This window comes from Cyprinodon tularosa, unplaced genomic scaffold (assembly GCF_016077235.1).
Source record: "Cyprinodon tularosa strain WSP-4 unplaced genomic scaffold, ASM1607723v1 ctg107, whole genome shotgun sequence".
In the NCBI taxonomy this organism is placed as follows: Eukaryota; Metazoa; Chordata; class Actinopteri; order Cyprinodontiformes; family Cyprinodontidae; genus Cyprinodon; species Cyprinodon tularosa.
This window is the reverse complement of record NW_024037860.1, coordinates 3353285-3374394: the sequence shown is the minus strand read 5'-3', so window position 1 is coordinate 3374394 and position 21110 is coordinate 3353285. Positions and strand designations below refer to the sequence as shown.

General features: G+C 40.2%; 1 protein-coding gene across 1 annotated transcript in view; it reads left to right on the top strand.

Moving 5' to 3' along the window:
- znf407 (zinc finger protein 407) overlaps positions 1–21110 on the top strand; it is a 218985-nt gene that overhangs the window by 113025 nt on the left and 84850 nt on the right. The window contains exon 6 of the mRNA XM_038289466.1: positions 16461–16627. Coding sequence (XP_038145394.1) covers positions 16461–16627 — 167 coding nt within the window. The remainder of the gene's footprint in view (positions 1–16460; positions 16628–21110) is intronic.

Here is a 21110-nt window from a genome sequence, read left to right as displayed (position 1 = left end):
CAATTTATCAAAACAAACAGTTCCTGTTAAAAGAAGTGCAGTTTAGAAAACACCAAAAGTTTACAGTTTTTGATGGTGACATACAGGAGCCCTTTTACTGGTTTGCATGCTTAATAACCACAAAGCATGTAGAACTGTCTAATAATGGTTATAGAAGATTGGAGAACCCTAGTATCTCCCTTTTTAATGCAGTTTTCAATCAGTGCATGCTGGAGCTTTTTAGTTTTATCACCTCTCAATTCAATAAACAAAAAGTTATGGTGCTTTCAGGCTGCTAGCTGTGGCTCCGTGAGTTTAGTTTATATAAATCCCAGTGCTGATTCTGGAGTGATTTTGGAGATTTCCTATTGGATTCAGTTTGCTTAGGAGGGTTTTGATGTTGCTAAAGCAGTAGAACAGAGGTTTCTCTTACCCGTTATTCTTATTTTCCTACAAAGGAGCTGTATGAAGATGGCTGACATGTTTACCATTTAAAGAGTCAGACTGTGCCACATCACCACCTGATGTCGTCCTGATCTCAGTCTGATCTTCATTGTTATTAAAGGCAGAGGTGGGCATGCCATTGCATTCAGGGAGAGGCTGAAGAGGCGGCATGTTTGGGAGGGGCGTCTCCCTTGATTATGTGACATCCTCCGGAAGAATGCTGGACTTGTTTCCTACATTACTTAGAGGGGGGAGAAAAGAGGCCTTTTCACTATTGAGACTGTCACTCTCAATTTGGACTAACGGTAAGCATGCACAAGGTCTCCTGAACGCCTCGCGTCTACCCCACCTGCTCTCCTTCTCTCTTTCTGCACACAGTCAGACGCACACACTCACTAACGGCTCCACAGCCGCTCCTCCCCTTGCAGCAAGTCGCCGTGGTGACAGTTTGATTAGATCATCAATCGTGGCCGTTAACAGCGGTTTTCCTGAGCACCTGGACCGTCAGGTCACAGCTGGCTCTGAGCTACCGCTGTCCCTCTGACCTGGCACAGTGTGTGTGTGTGGAAATATGTTGCAGACAGAAAATTGAGCTCGCACTTTAATTGTGTCCAAGGTTTTCCTGCAGCGTTGTTGGCTTTCAAGTGGAGCTAAACTTATTATTCTTTTTTTTTTTGGCATCGAACACTTAAGCCAAAGAGAAAGTGGATCCTCTTTCCAATTCTTTAAGACCAAATAATCTGATTTTTATCAAGGTTCTCATCCAAAATGGAGAGTAAAACTCATTACCGCCCAAACATACAAGACATTGTTTTGTCTGACTTTGTCTTTTCAGATTGTTAAGGAGGAACTTTGGCTTGTTCTTCTCAACATCATTGCTTTACTTTGTCCAGGTTTGCAGAACCCTATTAGACAGGAAGTATTCTAAAAGTTGCACCATGGCATTTTTAACAGGTGGAAGTAAATATATTTTAATAGTCACAATAATCCCTTAAGCACTTTATATATATAGCCAGATTCGTTCAAACACACTCATACGAGTCATTCACCGATCCGCAGATTGGTACGCAACTTAGGGTTGGTAAAACTCCTCCAACTCCCATTGTCATTGTGACACAGCACACCCAAGTGAACACTGCACACTGTGAAATTGCATTTATGCCTCACCCGTGCAAGGGGGCAGCCCTCAATGGCGCCCCAAGGGAGCAGTGTGGCGGGACGGTACCATGCTCAGGGTACCTCAGTCATGGAGGAGGATGGGGGAGAGCGCTGGTTAATTACTCCCCCCACCAACCTGGCGGGTCGGGAGTCGAACCGGTAACCTTTGGGATCCAAGTCTGACACCCTAACCGCTCACCCACGACTGCCCATAACTTAGGGTTAAACGTCTTTAGCAGTAGCACATCAACACAGGGAATTTATAATCAAAGCTAAAAACATATTTTTGAAGACGGTGATTCTCCCCACGTAGCCATATTGGCTTTGTCTGTGACATCGCTGCACCTCCTTTTTCAAAGTGTCTATTGAGGTCAGCCTTCTGCTGTTAAACAGTTAGTCTCATGTTTAAATCCTCAATACTCTACAGAGAAGTTCTTGTTCTTGGAACTTCTCTGTAAAGTTCTGTAAAGTTCTTGGACAAAAACTAAGCTATCGTGCTGAGTTCAATGCATAGAGGTGGATTTGCCTTGATGTCATGTCCGTACAAACAAGTCGGCTAGGGTAAGGGGTTTGTTCCTGCAAACAAAAGGTTTTTTGTAGTTGTGGGTAAATTCTTAAAGGAGCTCCTGCCTTGTTTCTAAGTTTTTCAGCTATATGTTATTTAAACTTTGGCTCAATCTGCTTAGAATTTCGCTACTGTGGAAATAGGCAAATCTACAGTCCTGAATTTGTTTTCTCTTTATAGGACCATAGAACTCTTCAAGTTGATAAGAAATTGCCTTTTATAGCTTCTCAAAATTATCAGTTAGTTTTTCAGAATGCAACTGCTGGTGTCAACGCACAATAGAAACAGCCAAAACGTTTGCTTTTGTTGAGATTGTCTCACTGTTGTACTTTTTATTTGAAGCATCTGACAACCTTTTTCTTGACATCTTGTCAATGCATCATAGATAATAAAATAAAGTTGAATTTAGAATGTGGCTAAAATCAACTTATTTTTTTTTTTCCTTTCTTGAACCGTAAAATTCTCCAACTGAACCGAGGTGTAGTTTTTTTCTATGAAAAAATGGTGATGTTTGTGCATCTTATATCTTTTAAGGGATACCACTGCAGTGCAGAGGATGTTTTTCAAGCTGAAACAAATATGAAATTGCATTAAAACTGGAGGGCCTTTAACCCGATTGTTTTATGAGAACCTTCTGTCTGACTTGGGAGATTAAACAAGTGCAAAACTCAAATGTTAATATAACCAGGGAGACTTCAAGAAGAATAAAATAATAACATTTTTATCTCTGTGTTCTCTCCCAGATGCTTCCCAGAGTCTATTATTCTCCATGTTTGCAGATACACAGATACCAGAGGATAGCTCTTATGGCTATTCATCTGAAACATCGCACACACAGGTTTACTTCACTAACACACTCGTACATAAATTCACCTGCTTCCCTATGTCGTCCTTAGCCGCTGTATCTGCTCTGTCTTAGGTGCTCAGGTAAAGCAGTTAAATTCATGGCTTAACAATAATGGGACAAAGTGTGTGTCTCGTTTCGATTCCTCAGGTATTCCATGATTAAATAAAAGTCCCCGGTCTTTTCATAAAGCTTGTTTATGGCAGCGTGGCACCATATGCTGCTGCTTCCACCCCACCCACCCATCTCCTTCACTCTCTCCATGCTTAATTCTCTTTTTCTCTCTCAGTGCTGGTACAGTCATTGAAAAACCAAAGTTGTGCATTAACCTGCTGCGCTTAGAGTCCAGTCTTCAAACCTTCATAGCCCTAGCATCATTAAGCCAATCCTGAGGACTGTGTAAAAAGAACCAAAACTGTTTGAGTAATTAATTCCCCAGAGCAGTATTCAGTATCCTTTGTGTTTGCGTGATACGTCTGAGTATTTGTAAAACAAAAAACAGAATCAAATCCGAAAAGCAATTAGTTTCTCGAGCCCCAACATGGCAGTTAACGCACTTGATTGTTCAGCTCATTGTCTCGTTTGGGTTCTTCTCGGTAGTCCGTCCGACACTTGAGAGACCAAGCCTGCGTGCAGTAGACTTTCCTTGTGATTATTAATGGCCGCTTCACATTAACTTCGCTTTGCTAATAAACTCGACAATGGCCCAAATCACCTGAGCGATGAGGACGACGGAGCCGGCCCCTGTCCCCTTGTCCAGCCAGCTCTGTAACAGCCACTCCGCTAACCCCTCCCTATCCTCTTTGACCAAGATTAATGAAACTCCAGCCGTTTTTAATTAGCATGGCCGCAGTCATCAATTACGCCTGCCCCACCCCAAATACAAATATTGTTATATTTGGGGGAAAAATTCTTGATTTATTTCATTGTGGCGGCCGAAGGAGTGAGATGAATGGCCTCCCATCATGGTCATTTGTGGAGATGAGGAGGAGAAGAGGAGGGAGGGTTGAGTGGGGCGTAATAAGATCAGTTCAGGGAGGGGGGATGCAGTTAAGGATGTGTACATGGCTAGCTATGATATAGTCAAGTCATAGGAGGAGATAGCAGCCAGAGTCTCTTCGTGTCTCTCTACTATGCTTTGACTTCTATTCAAAAATCTTTCAGTTCTCTCTTTATCCTAGCCTGCAAGATTCAAGTCCTTTCTGGGTCAATTTAAACACAAAGTAGACCCTATCCTACAGATCTCCTGACACAGCAGCCAATCTTTGTTTCAACGTACACTCACCTTAGGTAAATGCCTTTCCAGCATCACTGAGGCCCAGAATTCGGGAATTCCATAGAAACCACCCATATGTTGGAGAATATACACATGTTCTACTCACATGTTGCAGCAATGACCTGCTATACCATTAGTTTACCGTACCTTGTAATATTTAGCCACTCTGTCTGCGCTGATGAAGAATTACTCACCAAATACTTGGATTGGATCCAACTGTAGGTATTGTGGTCCATTTATTTTGTAGCTAAATGGGGATGTGATAATAAACTTTGTCTGTTCTGATGCAGTAAAAGATTGTTTCTGTTTTTCATTTCTCTCTACTCTAACTTTAAAGAAAAACAGGAACATAAAAGAGACATTCAGAAATGTGACAAGACTCAATGTTTCTTAAAATGTGTCTCTTTTCAAATTTAGGTGATAAGTTCATAATCTAAGGCAGCAGGAAAAATATCTATGAATACCGTGTTGGCTACATGCTTTATCTCCTGTGGAATATTCAATAAAAACTGATGCAACTGTTCTTTTTTTATTGAATGAGTTCCTTCCAATGGAAAAGCAATGTTGATGAATGCAAACTTGACTTCTGGCTAAATTATTCCCTCTTCAGTTCTTCAGTTTCTTCGGGTATGATGCTGCAAAGAATATATAAACAATATAGCTCTGGTATTTTGTCTTTTTAACTTTTTAGTTTTCGCTTTAAGAGGCAGTCTAGAGGGAAGAGTCTAGACTCCCTTTTAAATATATTACTGCTCTTATACAAATGAAATAATGAAGCAACTAAACCCATTTAAATCTGGTATATGAATATTAAAAGAACTTAAAAGTTTGTAATAAACCAAATAAGTTCCTTTCTGCAGTTCTTTACGCTTACTGAAGTCTGACTCGGCTGTGTCATGATAATAGTACAAGTGCTGCAGCTTTATGACTCGAAGATGTGTGCTGCTCCTTTTTGTGGTTTTTCCCGAGCTTGAATGTGTACGCTGCGGTGAGCCACCAGCCGCTTGACTTCTGATGGCTGCGCACACACAGGGGTTTTTATTTTACCCCTGCCGCCACAACCATTGCCTGCCCACTGGACTCGAGAGGGAACGGGGGGAAACATCTTGAATATTTTATGAGGCTCAGGAACCCCACCTCTCATCTTGCCCACCCTGCAAAAACCGCGGCCGCCTCGTCCGGCAATGCGCACACACACACTGGCATGCACACCCGCAGAAAGAAATAATGTTTTAAATGCAATCATTGTCAGGCCCAAACAATGTCATTTATCAAGGGAGCATTTGGGACTGTATAATAAGTTTCAGATTATTAATACAATTTTTCATCCTCTGTCAAGCCTATCTGATTTATGGCACGCGTGTGATCTAAGGTGATCATTGAATTACAATTCTAGTAATAAGAGAGAATGGACCTGGTTTACTTCTGCCCACTGAAGCACAACTCCTCCTCTCTGTTCCCCCCGTACACAAACACACACACACACTGATAAAAGAAACTGTAAGGATTTAACAGATAAAATTGGTTTAACAATTTACAGTGATTTATTTATGTAGATTTTTAACCAATATTTCTAAGTAGAAAATATGTGCTGCTAGTTAAATAAATCAGATAGAATTCTTCAAATAATTTTTTTCTACCTACTTGACTAAATTAGTTATATTTTTATCAGATCTTTATGATTCCACTCAGTTTATAAACATAACCTTAATAGATTAGATTATCTAACAGTTTTAATAGAAAAAATAGATAACTAATAGATAAAAGGTGATATTTTATTTACACAACAAAAGACTGGTTAGCATAGGGCAATAAAAATTCAGACCTCCCAAGTCTCAGTCCAATTCATCTTTCAAATATGTATTTAAACCTTTATTGATCATAACAGAATTAAGTTTAGGGCTGCAACTAACAACTATTTTGCAAATCGATTAATCTGTCATTTGTTTTTATGATTAATCAATCAATAATTGGACAGCCAAAGATTCTTTAAAAAAGACTTTACAACATTAAACTAAAAAATTTCCACTTGAGTAGTTAAGGAAAGAGCATATTGACAGATATATATATATTTTTAATTTTAAATACTAAATGTTTATATATCTCTTTTTTTTACATTCTTGGTATAATTACTGCTCTAAGTGGGTTGCTCTGTCAAAGGCATGTTTTTCAGTCTCTATACTGCAGTTAACGATTAAGCATTACTAAATTAGTTGATGATTATTTCAATAACCGATTATCACCTTTAATCTGATTAATTGTTTTATCCCTAGTCCAATTATGAAACTGTGAAATGTGAGTTTGCAAAGAAAGCACAAATGTTACCTTTACAGTAATAACTTTTATGTTATATCTGTTCATATGTTAAAAAAAAGGTTTTCTGATTAGAAAAATGCAGATTTCCTAATCAGTGACTGTTGTGGAGTTGACAAGCTAAGATTACTAGGTGTTCAATTAGCATTAGCGAGGTTGCTAATCTATTTTTTGCTACTGAAAACTACAGAAAACTCCTTAACTATAAGTCTTAGATTAATTCCTGACTTTTTCCAAGTTAATGTGTTATTTCATAAAAAAAAAAACAACAACAACAACAAAAAAACCTCCTGAACACTGTCCCTCACTAAGGTCTTTATGAAGCTTCATGCAATAGCAGACAGTTGAATGAACAACTGCGGTTTCATTCTCCAAAAAAGTAAACTATAAAAGTATTTTATTGGGACTTCATAGCCACATATAACACAAAACATTATTTTAACTCTAGATGGATTAACCTTTTTGCTTTATTCACATTTAATAATGCTAACGCAAAATTGTTATGCTACACTTGCTAGCAGGTTTCAATTTACTATTAGCACTGTGCTAAATTTGTTTAAGTTGAATATACATCTAAAATTCTACTAAAAAAAAATATCTTTCTTAACCTCAAGAGTATTGACAGTTTGAAACTTTTACTGAGAGGATATTAATTAATTTATTTCATTTATAACACCAGCCATAACACAACCTTGCTGTTCTCTTCTTGCACATTAACCCACATTTTTACTGTTTACTAAATTTCTAATCAAAATGTTTTAGGAAAGGTTTATTTCAAAGCTACTTAATAAATTTGGCATTGGTTTTACAAACCAATATGCTAAGTTAAAATGTAAATACTTTAAGTCCGTAAGTATTCCTTTCTGTGGTTAACTGAAAATCTTGGATGACGACATTTACAGTTTAACTTTTACCGCTCAAACTATGGCCACTTTGTTTAATATTCCTGGTTTAAGGCAGCATGCCAAGGTTCTAATTTTAGTGACACAAAAGAGAGCAGAAAACAAACAAATGAACCAAGACCCTGTTAATTAGATCAAGTCCAAAACTCATTATTCTAAAATGATATTGGCCACCAAGAGTAAGTATGAGTGGCCGGTTAGGGGTCTCCGTAATGGGACAGGGATGCAAGTCGTTACAGGGCCGAGTGATTTACAACCAGATGCTCTTTGATGTATAGACTGCACCTTTTATTAAGTGGCTGTCGTTATGGTCACTGGCTCCGTCATTTCCCTTTGTGTCTAATCAAAATCCATATCCGCATGAAACCCCTGCTATCCAGAGCCCAGCTGCTCCACACAGGGAGAGAAACTCTGGGAATGTGGAAGTTCCCTCCCAGTGTAAACTCCCCTTCAGTGGGGCTTATGTTTCAGATTACACAACTTTCAGCAACTAAAAGCAGATAAACAGATGGAAATGTGAAATTCTTTTGAGGTAATTAAATAATAAAGACAGAATCCCATCATAAGATTTCGTCTGTGTGGTTTGAGCGAGTATTTTCACTATTAGCATTCTTGCTTGGGTTTTATCGGATTAGCGCGTCGTTGAGGGCCTGCTGATCGCTGTCATACATCACCCTGTTTGATTTCTGTTTAGAGCGAATTTGAGGAGGCCGCTAATTGGATTGTGGCAGTTTAGCCCCGGTTAAAGATGGTAAACGGGAGAGCAGGCTCTCTCCCCCCCCCTCCACCCATTTAAACTCACAAGTTTCAGATCCGCCGTTTCTCCTCAGGATCGCCACAATTTATGAGACATTTTCTTTGTATTCTTAAAAGATAATTAGGTTTAACGCCAGTTTTTTTTCCCCACCTCCCATTACTTCTCTTTTGTGTACCTGAGAGCACACAATTGCAGCATGAAAACATAAATATTTCTGCAGCACAGCAGCGCTGGCAGGTGAGCCTAATGAAATTCTAGCAGTGTAATTTGATTTACGAGGTGCTAATGCGGCCTGATATTAGAGAGAAAAAGCTCTGATATGGCTGCCTTGTGCTGTATTTAAGGCCTATCAGAAGCCTGATAAAGAGCATCCTGTCCTCACCACTGCGCCTGAGTTATTGTTGCAGATATTCATATTGATAGTAATTCTTCCCGACGCAATTTAGTACCGGCAATATATAAAAATGGAGATAATAGTTAATTTTGGTGGCTGCTGCTCAGATTGCGATGCTTTAAATACGAGACTTTTTTCTTTTTCTTTCTATGAAAGCCCACAACTTTAAGCTGTGAAGCATGTGGACGCTTTTTAAAAGCGACGTTTAAAGGATGTCCGTCCATGAAGGGGTCTAAGGATGCCATCGACCCTCACTGAATCACATAAATGAAATCGTCCCTAATTTTATCAGGCTTTCTTCAAAGTAACCAACTTGCAGCCTTTCAGTTCAAACATTTTGATTTACTGTCTAATATCTGTAAGGCCTCTGAAGCTTTTAAAGTCTGGCCTACCCAGGCAGAAAAGGTATCATAAACATAAAAAGAAATCCTTTAGGTGGGGTTCATTTACTTCTTAAAAGGACTTCTTTCTAATTGCGGTTGGTGCGTGTCGGTGTATCCACGGGGGTTTATATTTATTCGTGTTTGCATGGACTTCTGAGGGTCATTTCCAGGTTTTTCTGCTTGGGACCACTGAGCTATGGCTCCCAATAAAAACAAGCAATAACAGGGCCACCACAGAGGGACCTGGCCTTTGTGCCTCTCCCCCCCCACACACCCCTCACTCTCCTCTCCACCCCCTAAGTTATGAGCTGAATAACCGTGCAACAATATTAAGATAACATTTCCTGATTGTTTGTCAGGCAGGAGGCTCCTTCACCCCGCTTTCATCACGTCCACCGTGTTCATTAAATTGACAATTTGTATTTGCCCTACAGCGGGATAAACAGGAGCTTATCTGATGGGCTTGGTCTTTTATTATTTATTTCATTATCTTTTTTTTTTTTTCGGCCCTCCCCCTCCTCCCTTCTCCTCTTCCTCTTTCTCCAGGGATTGAAGGTAAACATAAATCAGCAACAGCATCTCTGTTGAGTGCCGTTGTTTATATTGCAGTCATATGCAGCAGCGCTCATCTCACAGGAGGTTCATCAACAGTACCCTGCAGAAGCATGTGGCCTCCTCTTGGAGGTTTAGGAGTCCTCAGAAAGATGTAACATGGTCCTTTTTTTTACTTTTAGATTCTTTTTTTTGTCTTACTGAAAGGTGGTATTTTATTTCTCTTGTTTTTCAGTGTTTGTTTGCAGCAGATATAAATACGTTGGGATTATTTGCACCTTTGTCAATTCATAACCCTTCTTTCTTCTTTCTTTTCAACACTTTCTTCTCCTGCCCATAAAAACAAACAACTTCTACGTATGCCAATGTGCATTCTCTTTACTTTAAGTATTTAAGATAAGTATCAAAATAAATCATCATACAAATACTTCACTTAAAGACTTTTTACATTTGATCCTATATGCCTTTATGCTACTATTAATCATTGTTTGGGCGTTTCCCTTTAATAAATCCCTTGGTAAAGCAAGAAGAACTTGGTCAATATTAACCATCCTGTTGCAGATGATTGAATCCTGAGGGGGAAACAGTCACATACAAATCATCCTAAACTGCAGGTGGATAATGGAAATCCACTGATATAACCAGTCAATCCATTCCGATGATTTAACTGTCTCGCTTCATTGGCCAATAAATGGCAATACTTGGCATTTATTTGTTATTTGTTTAGTCAAGTCCTAAGAGTGCCGTAAATTATGGAGGCCAAAACAATAAAAAGCTGATATTATTACGCCGAACCACTGAGAGGGATCTGAGAGGAGAGGAAATCGGTGTTAGGTAACTCTGGAGAAAACATAAACGTGGCCCAGCCTCTTAACAAACAAAAACACCATTTTGATGAAGGCAGAGGGGCAAACAATGAGAAGAAACCTGTGCTACATGGAAATTAAACATAACCTCTAGGGAAGAACAGGAGTGCGATTTTAATAGTATGTTTACTCCAAGGAAATAAATGATGATTATTAGCATTAAAAATTTAAAACAACACATTCCAGATATCAAGATTGGTGTACCCTATGAGAGAGGGGAAAGTGCTGAATCCACAAGAAGTGCTCAGCAACAAGTGGGGGAGGGGAAATAACATCCCCACTCCCAAAAGCAGCAGACCAACAGTTAATCCGGAGGTCCTTTTAAGAACTTAAAAAAACAAAAAACAAAATTACACTGTTGAAGCAAAATGATGATGACCCTGATTTCCTTTTGCTAATTGCAGCTGAAAATGCTGAGAAGAATACTGCACAAGTTTAAACCCTGAAAGAAAAGAGGAAACAAAGAAATATTTTTATGATTTAAAAAAAAAAAAAAAAAGAGCAGAGATGAGTTTTCTCATCCGCCGCCTACGAATCATCACTTTATTTTACGATTGCAGTGAAAAAAGCCAACAGCTAAATATTCCTTTTGACAGCAAAGTCTGTCTCTGAATATGCTATTCAGTTGTAAGCTTGTTACTCTCTGTGGCCAAATAAAGCCTTAAATGTAAAAAAAAAAATGCTTATATTAGCGGGTGGATATGATCAATTTAAGTTAGGCTTGCTGTATTTATGTTTATTTCTTTGTGGTGTTAAAGAAAGTAGTTGTGTGGGAATTACAAGACTAGATAACCTGCAGCTGCTTGCAAAAGCACTAGCATCTGCACCATATTGATTAAATATTGGAAGGACAGGTTTATAAAAGAAGTCTGATATTTCGGACATCTTTATTCTATTTCTTAAAAAGCATTTAGAATAAAAAAAAAATAATGGACAATATAAATATGGTATAGTAGAACCTGGACTGGATTAATCTGCTGACTAAATAAATTTGAAACACAGACTTTTTTTTATTAATCATCTATTTTTCCGTTTATTATTAACCCTTTATTATAGTTTACAAAGTACAAAAATAAACCTTTGTCCTAATAAACCTAGTATCATGTAGAGTGTTTCTTTTTATGCAACCTACCAACCTATTTTTGCAGATAGTAATTCTATCTACCTGGCTATTTACCAGGAAAGCTTAACCGTAATAAATAAAAATGGATATGGGCCAACCCTAATGGATATCACTTCATTTGATTGTTTAACAAGCATTATCCTGAAAACTGATTTGTACTCTCAGACAAACCCGACTACAGCGCTTCCTAAAGCACTTCTCCTTAGCGCTGTGAGTGATGATGTTGCCCTCCTCAATCTCTTACCTCCCGGGGGAAACAAGCCTGTCGTCGGTCAACATTGTGCCCTCAAATGAAAACTAACGAAGCCTGTGACTTTACTTAGGAAACAGTTGTCCCAGAAATGTAATCTTTTACCCATTTTTTTTAACCCAACGAACCACCTGCCCCACCCTCTAATCAGGTTTCAATTGACTGCCACTGAAGGAAGAGCCGCTCCTCAAGACGCTTATATAGGTCCGAACCCAGTCAGACGCCATTTAGAGCGTACTCAGTCTTCCTCCCAATATCTCAGAGAGCTCAAGGCCAAATGATTTAATCTTCATTCAGCTAATTTAGTCTGGATTTAAGCTGCCGGGTTGTCGAAGTGCAGAGTGATGGAGTCTGAAAACAGGATGAGAGGGAGAAAACGGAAGGAAGGAGAAAGGGAAGCAGAGAGAGATGAAGTTAGAGCCACGGAGGGAGGGTGAGAGAAAAAAGAGAGATAAGGGAGGAGGAGCAGGGGGGCTGCTGAAGATGATGATCCATCCTGACCCTAGTGAATGCTGTCATGTTCTCCCCTCTAGGTAATCTCTCTCACTCTCTTGCTATTTTACATGTGAAAATGCTCTCCTGACAGTTGCATATCAGATAAATTTTCTTCTCCTTTTTTCCCCCACTCGCTATCTCCCCTCCTCTTCCCTTCGCCAAATAAACAACAGTCTTCACTTTGAAGTTGTCTGTTTGTGTCAGTTTGGCTTCAGGCGAGCGTCGGCCTCTCCCTCTTCTGTCTTTGTGCTGCAGCGCGAGAGCATCGCAGATTATTTCCTCTTGCCATGGCCGGCCAGCACAATGCAGAGAAGCGGGAGGGAAAGTGTTCGGTGTCCAAACAAGTCCACATCTCTGCCTTTATCAAATTAAATAAGAGGATGGTTTGAAATGGGGAGAGGCACGTTGCCAGTTTGGATTGAGCGCAGGGGCTCCTTTTTTTTTTAAGGCAGCAGTTTTTGTCTTAGCAAACAACTGAATCTCCCTTTTTTATGCACCTAATTGAGTTAAAACACCCTTTTTTTTTTTACCAACATGGTGCAAAGTTTGATGATTAAAGCTCCCAGTAAACACACACTCAGCAGGTTCCTCCTCAGCAGACCCAGCCTCACCACTTGAGGGTGGTAGTGAGTGTGTGGTAATGAACCAGGCCTTTTTTTCTCCTTCCAGTCCCTATTAGAGGTGCAGTGACTCCTCCTGAGGGATCTCTGTCACAATTAAAGCCAGCAATGTTCTGACAGGTTCCCCACACGCCGGAACTGAATCAGGATCACACCACAGTATAGATATGGTAATGAGCGACTGTATAGATATGGCAGCATGCCGCTCTCTGGATGTCGAGTCAAGAAGCTCACCTGTTTCTGTGAATAAATCTGCACAGCATGTCAATCAGGTGGCTCTGCTTTGCCATCAGAAGGAAAAAAAAAGAAGGTTTGAAGACAAGCAGGAGACATGAGTAAGGAGGGGAGAGTTATGATTAATCAAAGCAGAGCTGGTCTGGGAATAGATGATTATTTCGAGATGCTATTACTTTTTATTTATATACAAAGAAGTTTGATTAAACTAACATGGTTTGGAAATGATTGTGTGTCTAAGTTGTTATAAAGTTATAATTTACTGACTTAGATCATTTTCTTAACAATAAGCTCCGACTCTGTCTATAAACAAATGCCTTGCTCAGTTTTTATTAGTTTTTGTTTTGTTGTAAATTATTTAATCAGAATAAAACACTTACCTCCTCTTATGACACAAAAGCAGGCTGACATAAACAGTGAGACATGTGAAAAAACTGGTTTATCATCTGCAGTTTCATTATTTAATAACAGCAGTGTAATGGTAGACACAGATCCCGGTGCAAACTTAGGTTTTAAAGTCTATTGATGCATGGATGGATGGATATGCAGCAGTAAAGCTGCTGGAAAGTGTTGGTTAGGCTTCCAGGGCCACTTTTTAACAGTCAGCAGCCCAACTTTTTCTCTTCTACATCTTTCAGAGGTAGAAACTTTCATTCTAATTCAGAAAAAAAGTGCACTTGTCCAAATGGGCTCTATGCACAACTCCACTACTTCCTGAACTCAAGGCAGCTCTTTAGTTTCCTGTCATTCGTTACTGGATGACCTGATTAATCCAGGTGTGTCTGGCCATGGTTACTGAGGCCGGACACATCTGGATTAATCTGTTCATCCATTAGAAAGAGAGGAAACAAAGCTGCCTTCAGTTCAGGATGTAGTGGAGTTGTGCATAGAGCCCATTATTTATATAAATTAAGAAACCACTTTTATTAGAATTGAAGTGATTAACGCCATTTTGGCTTAACCTGCAATGTGTTTTCAACTCTAAACCAAAAAGCTCATCTATGGTTAAATACACAATTATGCCATCAACTAATTATCAGGCAGAGAACTGCTTTGTTTTTTGCTTTAAATAATGTAAACAAAGAAAAACATCCTCCTACCTAATATTTGCCTATTTTATTTTATAAAACTGGTATAAAACTTTGTGCAACAAATTAGTTATTGATTTAAAAAACACATGCTTTGACCGCTTTTCAAGGAGGACATTTTGATTTGAAGTATAAGCTATATTAATACCTACATATGAGCTTCAGAAGTTTTTCAGACTGTTTGGTAATGCGGTTGCTTCGGGAGGACTTTGTGGATTTACTTTCTTGCCTTTGAGTTTAATTCCTGCTAGCATGATATTTGAAATAGTCAAAAATCTAATTTTCTGTTCTTCCTCCCTCCTTCCCACATCTACTTACTCCCTCTCCATCCGACTACCCCTCTGCCTCCCACCTTTGGGTGCGTTTTGCATGGTGCCTGGCTGTTTAGAGGCACCATGCATATGTATGTGCGAGACGGTGGATCGTGACGGGATCTGACATGCAGGGACAAGATCAAAGCGCTCCATCTCATCCCATAAAAAACGAACGCAAACCTTCCTCTCATCCTTACAAAACCCCCACTGACTCTGCCAGCCCTGACTCCTCCATCTTCCCTCTCCTCTCGGCTTCCTGTTCTTAAACCCCCCCCACCATTATCGGTCCCAGCACAGTGCGTGCCCACGTCAAGGCCTGCCTGACTTTGCGATTACGCCCCGTGATAAACAATGGCCCGTTTAGCTCATAAAGTAGGAGTGTTGTGCATAATGCTTACAATAAAAGATAGCATCTCTTCACTCATCTTATTTACCTCTCCCTGTGTGGCGCGGCCAACGAGCTGTTCTATAAATACCACAGGGAGGAAGGAGATGGAAGCATCTGAAGAGGATGCTGGTCATATAAAGTCTGCAGATCAGAGTTAGGATCCACAGCTTAGGTTTTTGAATGCGAATCTGATTTGATAAAAGCATTGTGTTAAAGCCACCTCATCCTTCCTTGCAATTGAGCTCCAAATGTCCTCTAAACTGGCACATGGCGACATCTACATCACACTTAGATCCATCTCCATGGAGCATATAGATTGATACGAAAGCCAGACTGCATTCCTCCAGCCTCCCCATCTTTAATCCCCCCCCCCTTCCTTTTCCAGTAAGAAAGATGTATGAGTTTGAATTATTGATTCAGACACATGCTACATGCTGCTCGGAGTCATTATTTGTTCAGGTGAGTGTCACGCTGCTCACTATGAAACAGATACCGCGGGGATTAAGCGACACAATCAGGACTTAAAGACAGCCGCCCTCCCTAAAATAACACAGCCCCTCTCTGCAAGACAAATGCTCCCCAAAAGCTGGCTTCATTTGTTTATGACTCGCGCATTAGTCATTCTGCGCCTAAATTATCGCACAGGGGTAAAGATTCATTCAAGCACAGGCGGGTTTTCTGCTATTGTCTTCTACGTGTTTCTTGCAGCCGAATAAGGAGGCGGATGAATGTAGGTGCAAACATCCTACACACTGATTAAAAAGGCTTTTTTTCCCCCCTTTTTTTTATGAATTGTAGGCGTGAAGAAAAGACAGATGTCCAGAGCAAAGACAGATCGGCGTGCATATTCACAGCCTTTTGATTGCCTTAGGCATCATACAACAAAATAAAATGCACCAAACAATGAATCATGTCTTACATTCATTGACTTGATTCCGACTATTTGAAGCGGTAGACGGCTGCAAACTGTGATGGAAAAGTTGAGCTACGCCGTAGAAGTGTTTCTGATAGGAGGAAGCTCTGATGCAAGAGCCTTAAGAGAATAGCAGGAGGTAAAATGTTGCTAACTGTTCATTTAGCCCTGGCTAAGTGGTCGGGGACAATGGACAGGTGAACTCTATTCTCTCCACTGGCCCTGCAGGGAGTGTGTGTGTGGGTGTGGGGGTGTAGACTGTAACAGAATTTCTCTGGTCCTCTGGGCCCTGGTGCAAAGCAGAGAATAAATGGTGGAGGTGGCAGGCCTGGACAGAAAAATCAATGCCTGCTTATACAGACATGACACACCAGCGGCCAACTGCATTCTGTGTGTGTGTAGAACCCAATCTCACAGAGCCCATGCTCTGTGGGTGTAAGTACCAATACCCTACAAACCCCCATTTCCTCTCTTTCTCTCTTGTTAGAGTTTTTACTCTTTTTTTGTACATCAGCTTTGGGATCAGTAAATAACTCCTTGTTTTATCCCCTCCCTCCCTCCTCCTCGGTCCCTCTCCTCTTGCCTCCCTTGTCCTCCCACAGGAAGTTTGAATGTAAGCTGTGTGACCGCTCCTTCAGCGAAAAGTGGGCCTTGAACAACCACATGAAGCTGCACAACGGGCAGAAGCCGTACAAGTGCATCTGGCCGTCCTGCCACTACGCCTTCCTGAACCTGTCGGCCATGAAGGACCACTACAGGACACACACCGGTGGGTCACCAATTCTCACCCTGAAACTTCAAAAAATGTTTCACGTCCCCTTAACTTCTTTAAATTTGATTCAATCACCCCTCTTACCCAGTACAACCATTTTTTTTTCTCTTCACCAGCCACCTACCGTATTTTCACGACCATAAGGCGCACCGTACTAAAAGGTGCAGTCTCAGTTATTTGTGCCATTACTGTATTTAAACCCATCAAAGTCATCATCCTCTGTTTCTGAATTAAACAGCTGCGCTAAATCAGACATGCCAATTTCCCCTTCTTTGCTGTCAGAGTCACTTTCCTTGCCGGGCAACTCCTCAGAAATAATGCCAGCTTTTGCGAAAGCTTGAACAACAGTGCCAGCAGACACTTGTCCAAGCATCAACAATCCATCCGCAAACGGTGGCATAACTTGCCCGGCGCTGCCTTCCACTTTTCGTGAAACTGTGGTCTCCGTCTGTCATCCATCGCTCCCACGCCGCTCGCAGCCTTACTTTGAACGGCCGCTTCACACCGATGTCGAGCGGTTGAGGTTCCTTTGTCAGACCTCCCGGAATAACAGCGAGCACAGCGTTCATTTGTTTCACCTTTTTTTTCACATCTGCTGTGAGATGGGCACGCATGGAGTCACAGATTAACAGCGATGGTGATGAGTGGAAAAAACCACCTGGTCTCCTTACATACACCTCCCTCAGCCACTCTTTCGTCATCTCCTCATCCATCCAGCCCTTTTCATTTGCCTTAATAACGACTCCAGCTGGAAAAGCCTCTTTAGGCAAAGTCTTTCTCTTAAAAATCACCATAGGCGGCAGTTTCTGTCCATTATACACAATCCACGCCCACACTTCCCCCTTTAACGTTCTCATGGTGGTCTCAACAACGTCCGCAGTAACAACACACATAGGGCGCGCCGCACATTTTGAGGGAAAAAAAAGACGTTTATATGCGCCTTATAGTCGCAAAAATACAGTACATTCTGGTATTAATACAAGCAGGGATAAAGTTGTGGAGGGATTAAAAGCAAGGCGAGGCTAGAAGACAAGAAAAACAGATATGGCTATCCCAATAATCTTGGTAAGGAGGCCTCTGTTTACTCTGGAGGAGCTAAAGAGATCCCAAGTGGCTGGGAGAATCTATAAATGATCAAATTATTGATCATGCAATTCACAAATCTGTTATCTATGGAAGAATGATAAGATGACCAAAAGTGCTGAATACGTTACTGGAAACATGTTTCTGTGGTCCAAAAATGTAACTTCCTAAATCAGCGGTACCAACACTGTTCACTGAATACAGCTTTGTATTCATGCAACCCCTCTGAAACATTTACAGGTGCTGGTCATAAAATTAGAATATCATGAAAAAGTAGATTGATTTCAGTAATTCCATTTAAAAAGTGAAACTTGTATATTATATTCATACATTACATACAAACTCATATATTTCAGATGTTTATTTTGTTTAATTTTGATGATTACAAATGACAACAAATGAAAATCTCAAATTCATCATATCAGAAAATTAGAATATTGTGAAAAGGTTCAAAATTGATGGCCCCTGGTGCCACACTCTAATCAGCTAATTAACTCAAACCACCTGCAAAAGCCTTTAAATTGTCTTTCAGTCTAGTTCTATAGGCTACACAATCATGGGGAAGACTGCTGACTTGACAGTTGTCCAAAAGACGACCATCGACACCTTGCACAAGGAGGGCAAGACACAAAAGGTCATCGCTAAAGAGGCTGGCTGTTCACAGAGCTCAGTGTCCAAGCACATTAATAGAGAGGCGAAGGGAAGGAAAAGATGTGGTCGAAAAAAGTGTACAAGCAAGAGAGATAACCGCACCCTGGAGAGGATTGTGAAACAAAACCCCTTCAAAAATGTGGGGGAGATTCACAAAGAGTGGACTGCAGCTGGAGTGAGTGCTTCAAGAACCACCACACACAGACGTATGAAAGACATGGGTTTCTGCTGTCGCATTCCTTGTGTCAAGCCACTCTTGAACCACAGACAGCGTCAGAAGCGTCTTGCCTGGGCTAAAGAGAAACAGGACTGGACTGCTGGTGAGTGGTCCAAAGTCATGTTCTCTGATGAAAGTAAATTTTGCATTTCCTTTGGAAATCAAGGTCCCAGAGTCTGGAGGAAAAGAAGAGAGGCACTTCATCCACGTTGCTTAAAGTCCAGTGTAAAGTTTCCACAGTCAGTGATGGTTTGGGGTGCCATGTCATCTGCTGGTGTTGGTCCATTGTGTTTTCTGAGGTCCAGGGTCAACGCAGCCACATACCAGGAAGTTTTAGAGCACTTCATGCTTCCTGTAGCTGACCAACTTTTTGGAGATGCAGATTTCATTTTCCAACAGGACTTGGCACCTGCACACAGTGCCAAAGCTACCAGTACCTGGTTGAAGGACCATGGTATCCCTGTTCTTAATTGGCCAGCAAACTCTCCTGACCTTAACCCCATAGAAAATCTATGGGGTATTGTGAAGAAGAAGATGCAATACACCAGACCCAACAATTCAGAAGAGCTAAAAGCCACTATTAGAGCAACCTGGGCTATCATAACACCTGAGCAGTGCCACAGACTGATCGACTCCATGCCACGCCGCATTGCTGCAGTAATACAGGCCAAAGGAGGCCCAACTAAATACTGAGTGCTGTACATGCTCATACTTTTCATGTTCATACTTTTCAGTTGACCAACATTTCTATAAATCCTTTGTTTTTATTGGTCTTCAGTAATATTCTAATTTTCTGATATGATGAATTTGAGATTTTCATTTGTTGTCATTTGTAATCATCAAAATTAAACAAAATAAACATCTGAAATATATGAGTTTGTATGTAATGTATGAATATAATATACAAGTTTCACTTTTTAAATGGAATTACTGAAATCAATCTACTTTTTCATGATATTCTAATTTTATGACCAGCACCTGTAAATGGTTAATAGCCAGCCTTCTGCTTAACTTGCTGACATGGTGGTAAATTAGCTTTTTTGTTACAGTTGTGTTGGATCAGGGATACATGCAAAGTCTGCAGGACAGTGGCTCCTCAGGAGTAACCTTTACTATATCTGTCCTACATGAAAAACACTTTGTGTTGGGAAGAACTGCAGTTTGTAACATGTTAGTGACAGTGTCATGCTAAGGGGTTGCTTTCTTTAATCAGAGAAAGAGATCTGAGGAGATGGGTAGATTGATGGATCTAAATACAAGTAATTCGTAGAATAAAAGCTTTTTAGAGGAAGGTATTTAGACTGAAGCTCAATAATCATGTGTCATTAGGGCCTAGTTAAGTTACATCATTTAAAAATAGCTTTGAGACTTGAAATTTGATGTTAACCGAAGTCACTCATCCAATCAGAATAGGGTTGAAACAATTAATCAGATTAATCATGATAATCAATTATTGAAATAATTGTCAACTAATTTATTAAATGATTAATTGTTAAATTGAGTGTAGAGACTCTTACACGTGTCTTTGATGACAGAGTGACCCACCTCGAGCAGCAATTAATGACTGGTTGTCCTCACGCAGTAGTGTGTAGCAGTAAGCTTGTTGCAGATATTTTTTGATGTCTGCTCTATGTTATTCCATGCCATAACGCAAGAGGGACAATCACGAACTAGCCTTGGGTCTAGATACGGCCGAGGAGGTGAGGAAGTGGGGGCGAGTTTGTGCGACAACGGAGAGACATGAGGGGGAAATAGAGCGGGGATCCAGGTAGAAAAAGGATCCCAGCGTTCTCGCAAACCTCACTCTTCTAAATCGTCCATCTTCACAAGTAATTTTCCACAATGGTGGTCATACAAACAAAACATGCTGGTAAGGTACCAAACAGAAAATACGCATAGTGTAGGGCAGATGTAGATTGACCAATCAGAGGTCTCTGCGTTAAACCAGACTTTATTCCAAAATTGTAAAAAAAAAATAATGTAAACATTTTGCATTTAAGATTAAAAAAATGCTTCATCTGTCAATGTGTTCTATCCAGAACTCCTCAAATGGAAAAGTTTTAGTTGCACCTGGATACATTTCGTAAAAAATTTTTTTAAGGAACCTTTGGCTATCTTATTATTTATTGATCAATGTAAAAATATATAACAGATTAATCAATTTGCAAAATAGTCGTTAGTGAAATAATTCCCAAAGGAGAACAAGGAAATGTACACGTTTCACCTTTGCATTCACATCACAGTTACGCTTTACTCTGTGTTGGCCTCATCATAAAAACAATCCCTATATACCAGAGTGGACATTTATGATTATAACATGATAAAATGTGGAAAAGTTCAAGGGTTATAAACGTGTTTGCCTGGTCGGCCCGTTAAAGAGATTTGAATTTCACAAGCTGTCAACAAGTTTTGGACAAAGAGTTGTTTATTCCTACTTGGATCAGATAAAATACACTTTATAGCTGCAGACTTCAGCAAAATGAAGTTTATGTTAACTGTGAAAATCTCACATTTATCATGAATCTTCTC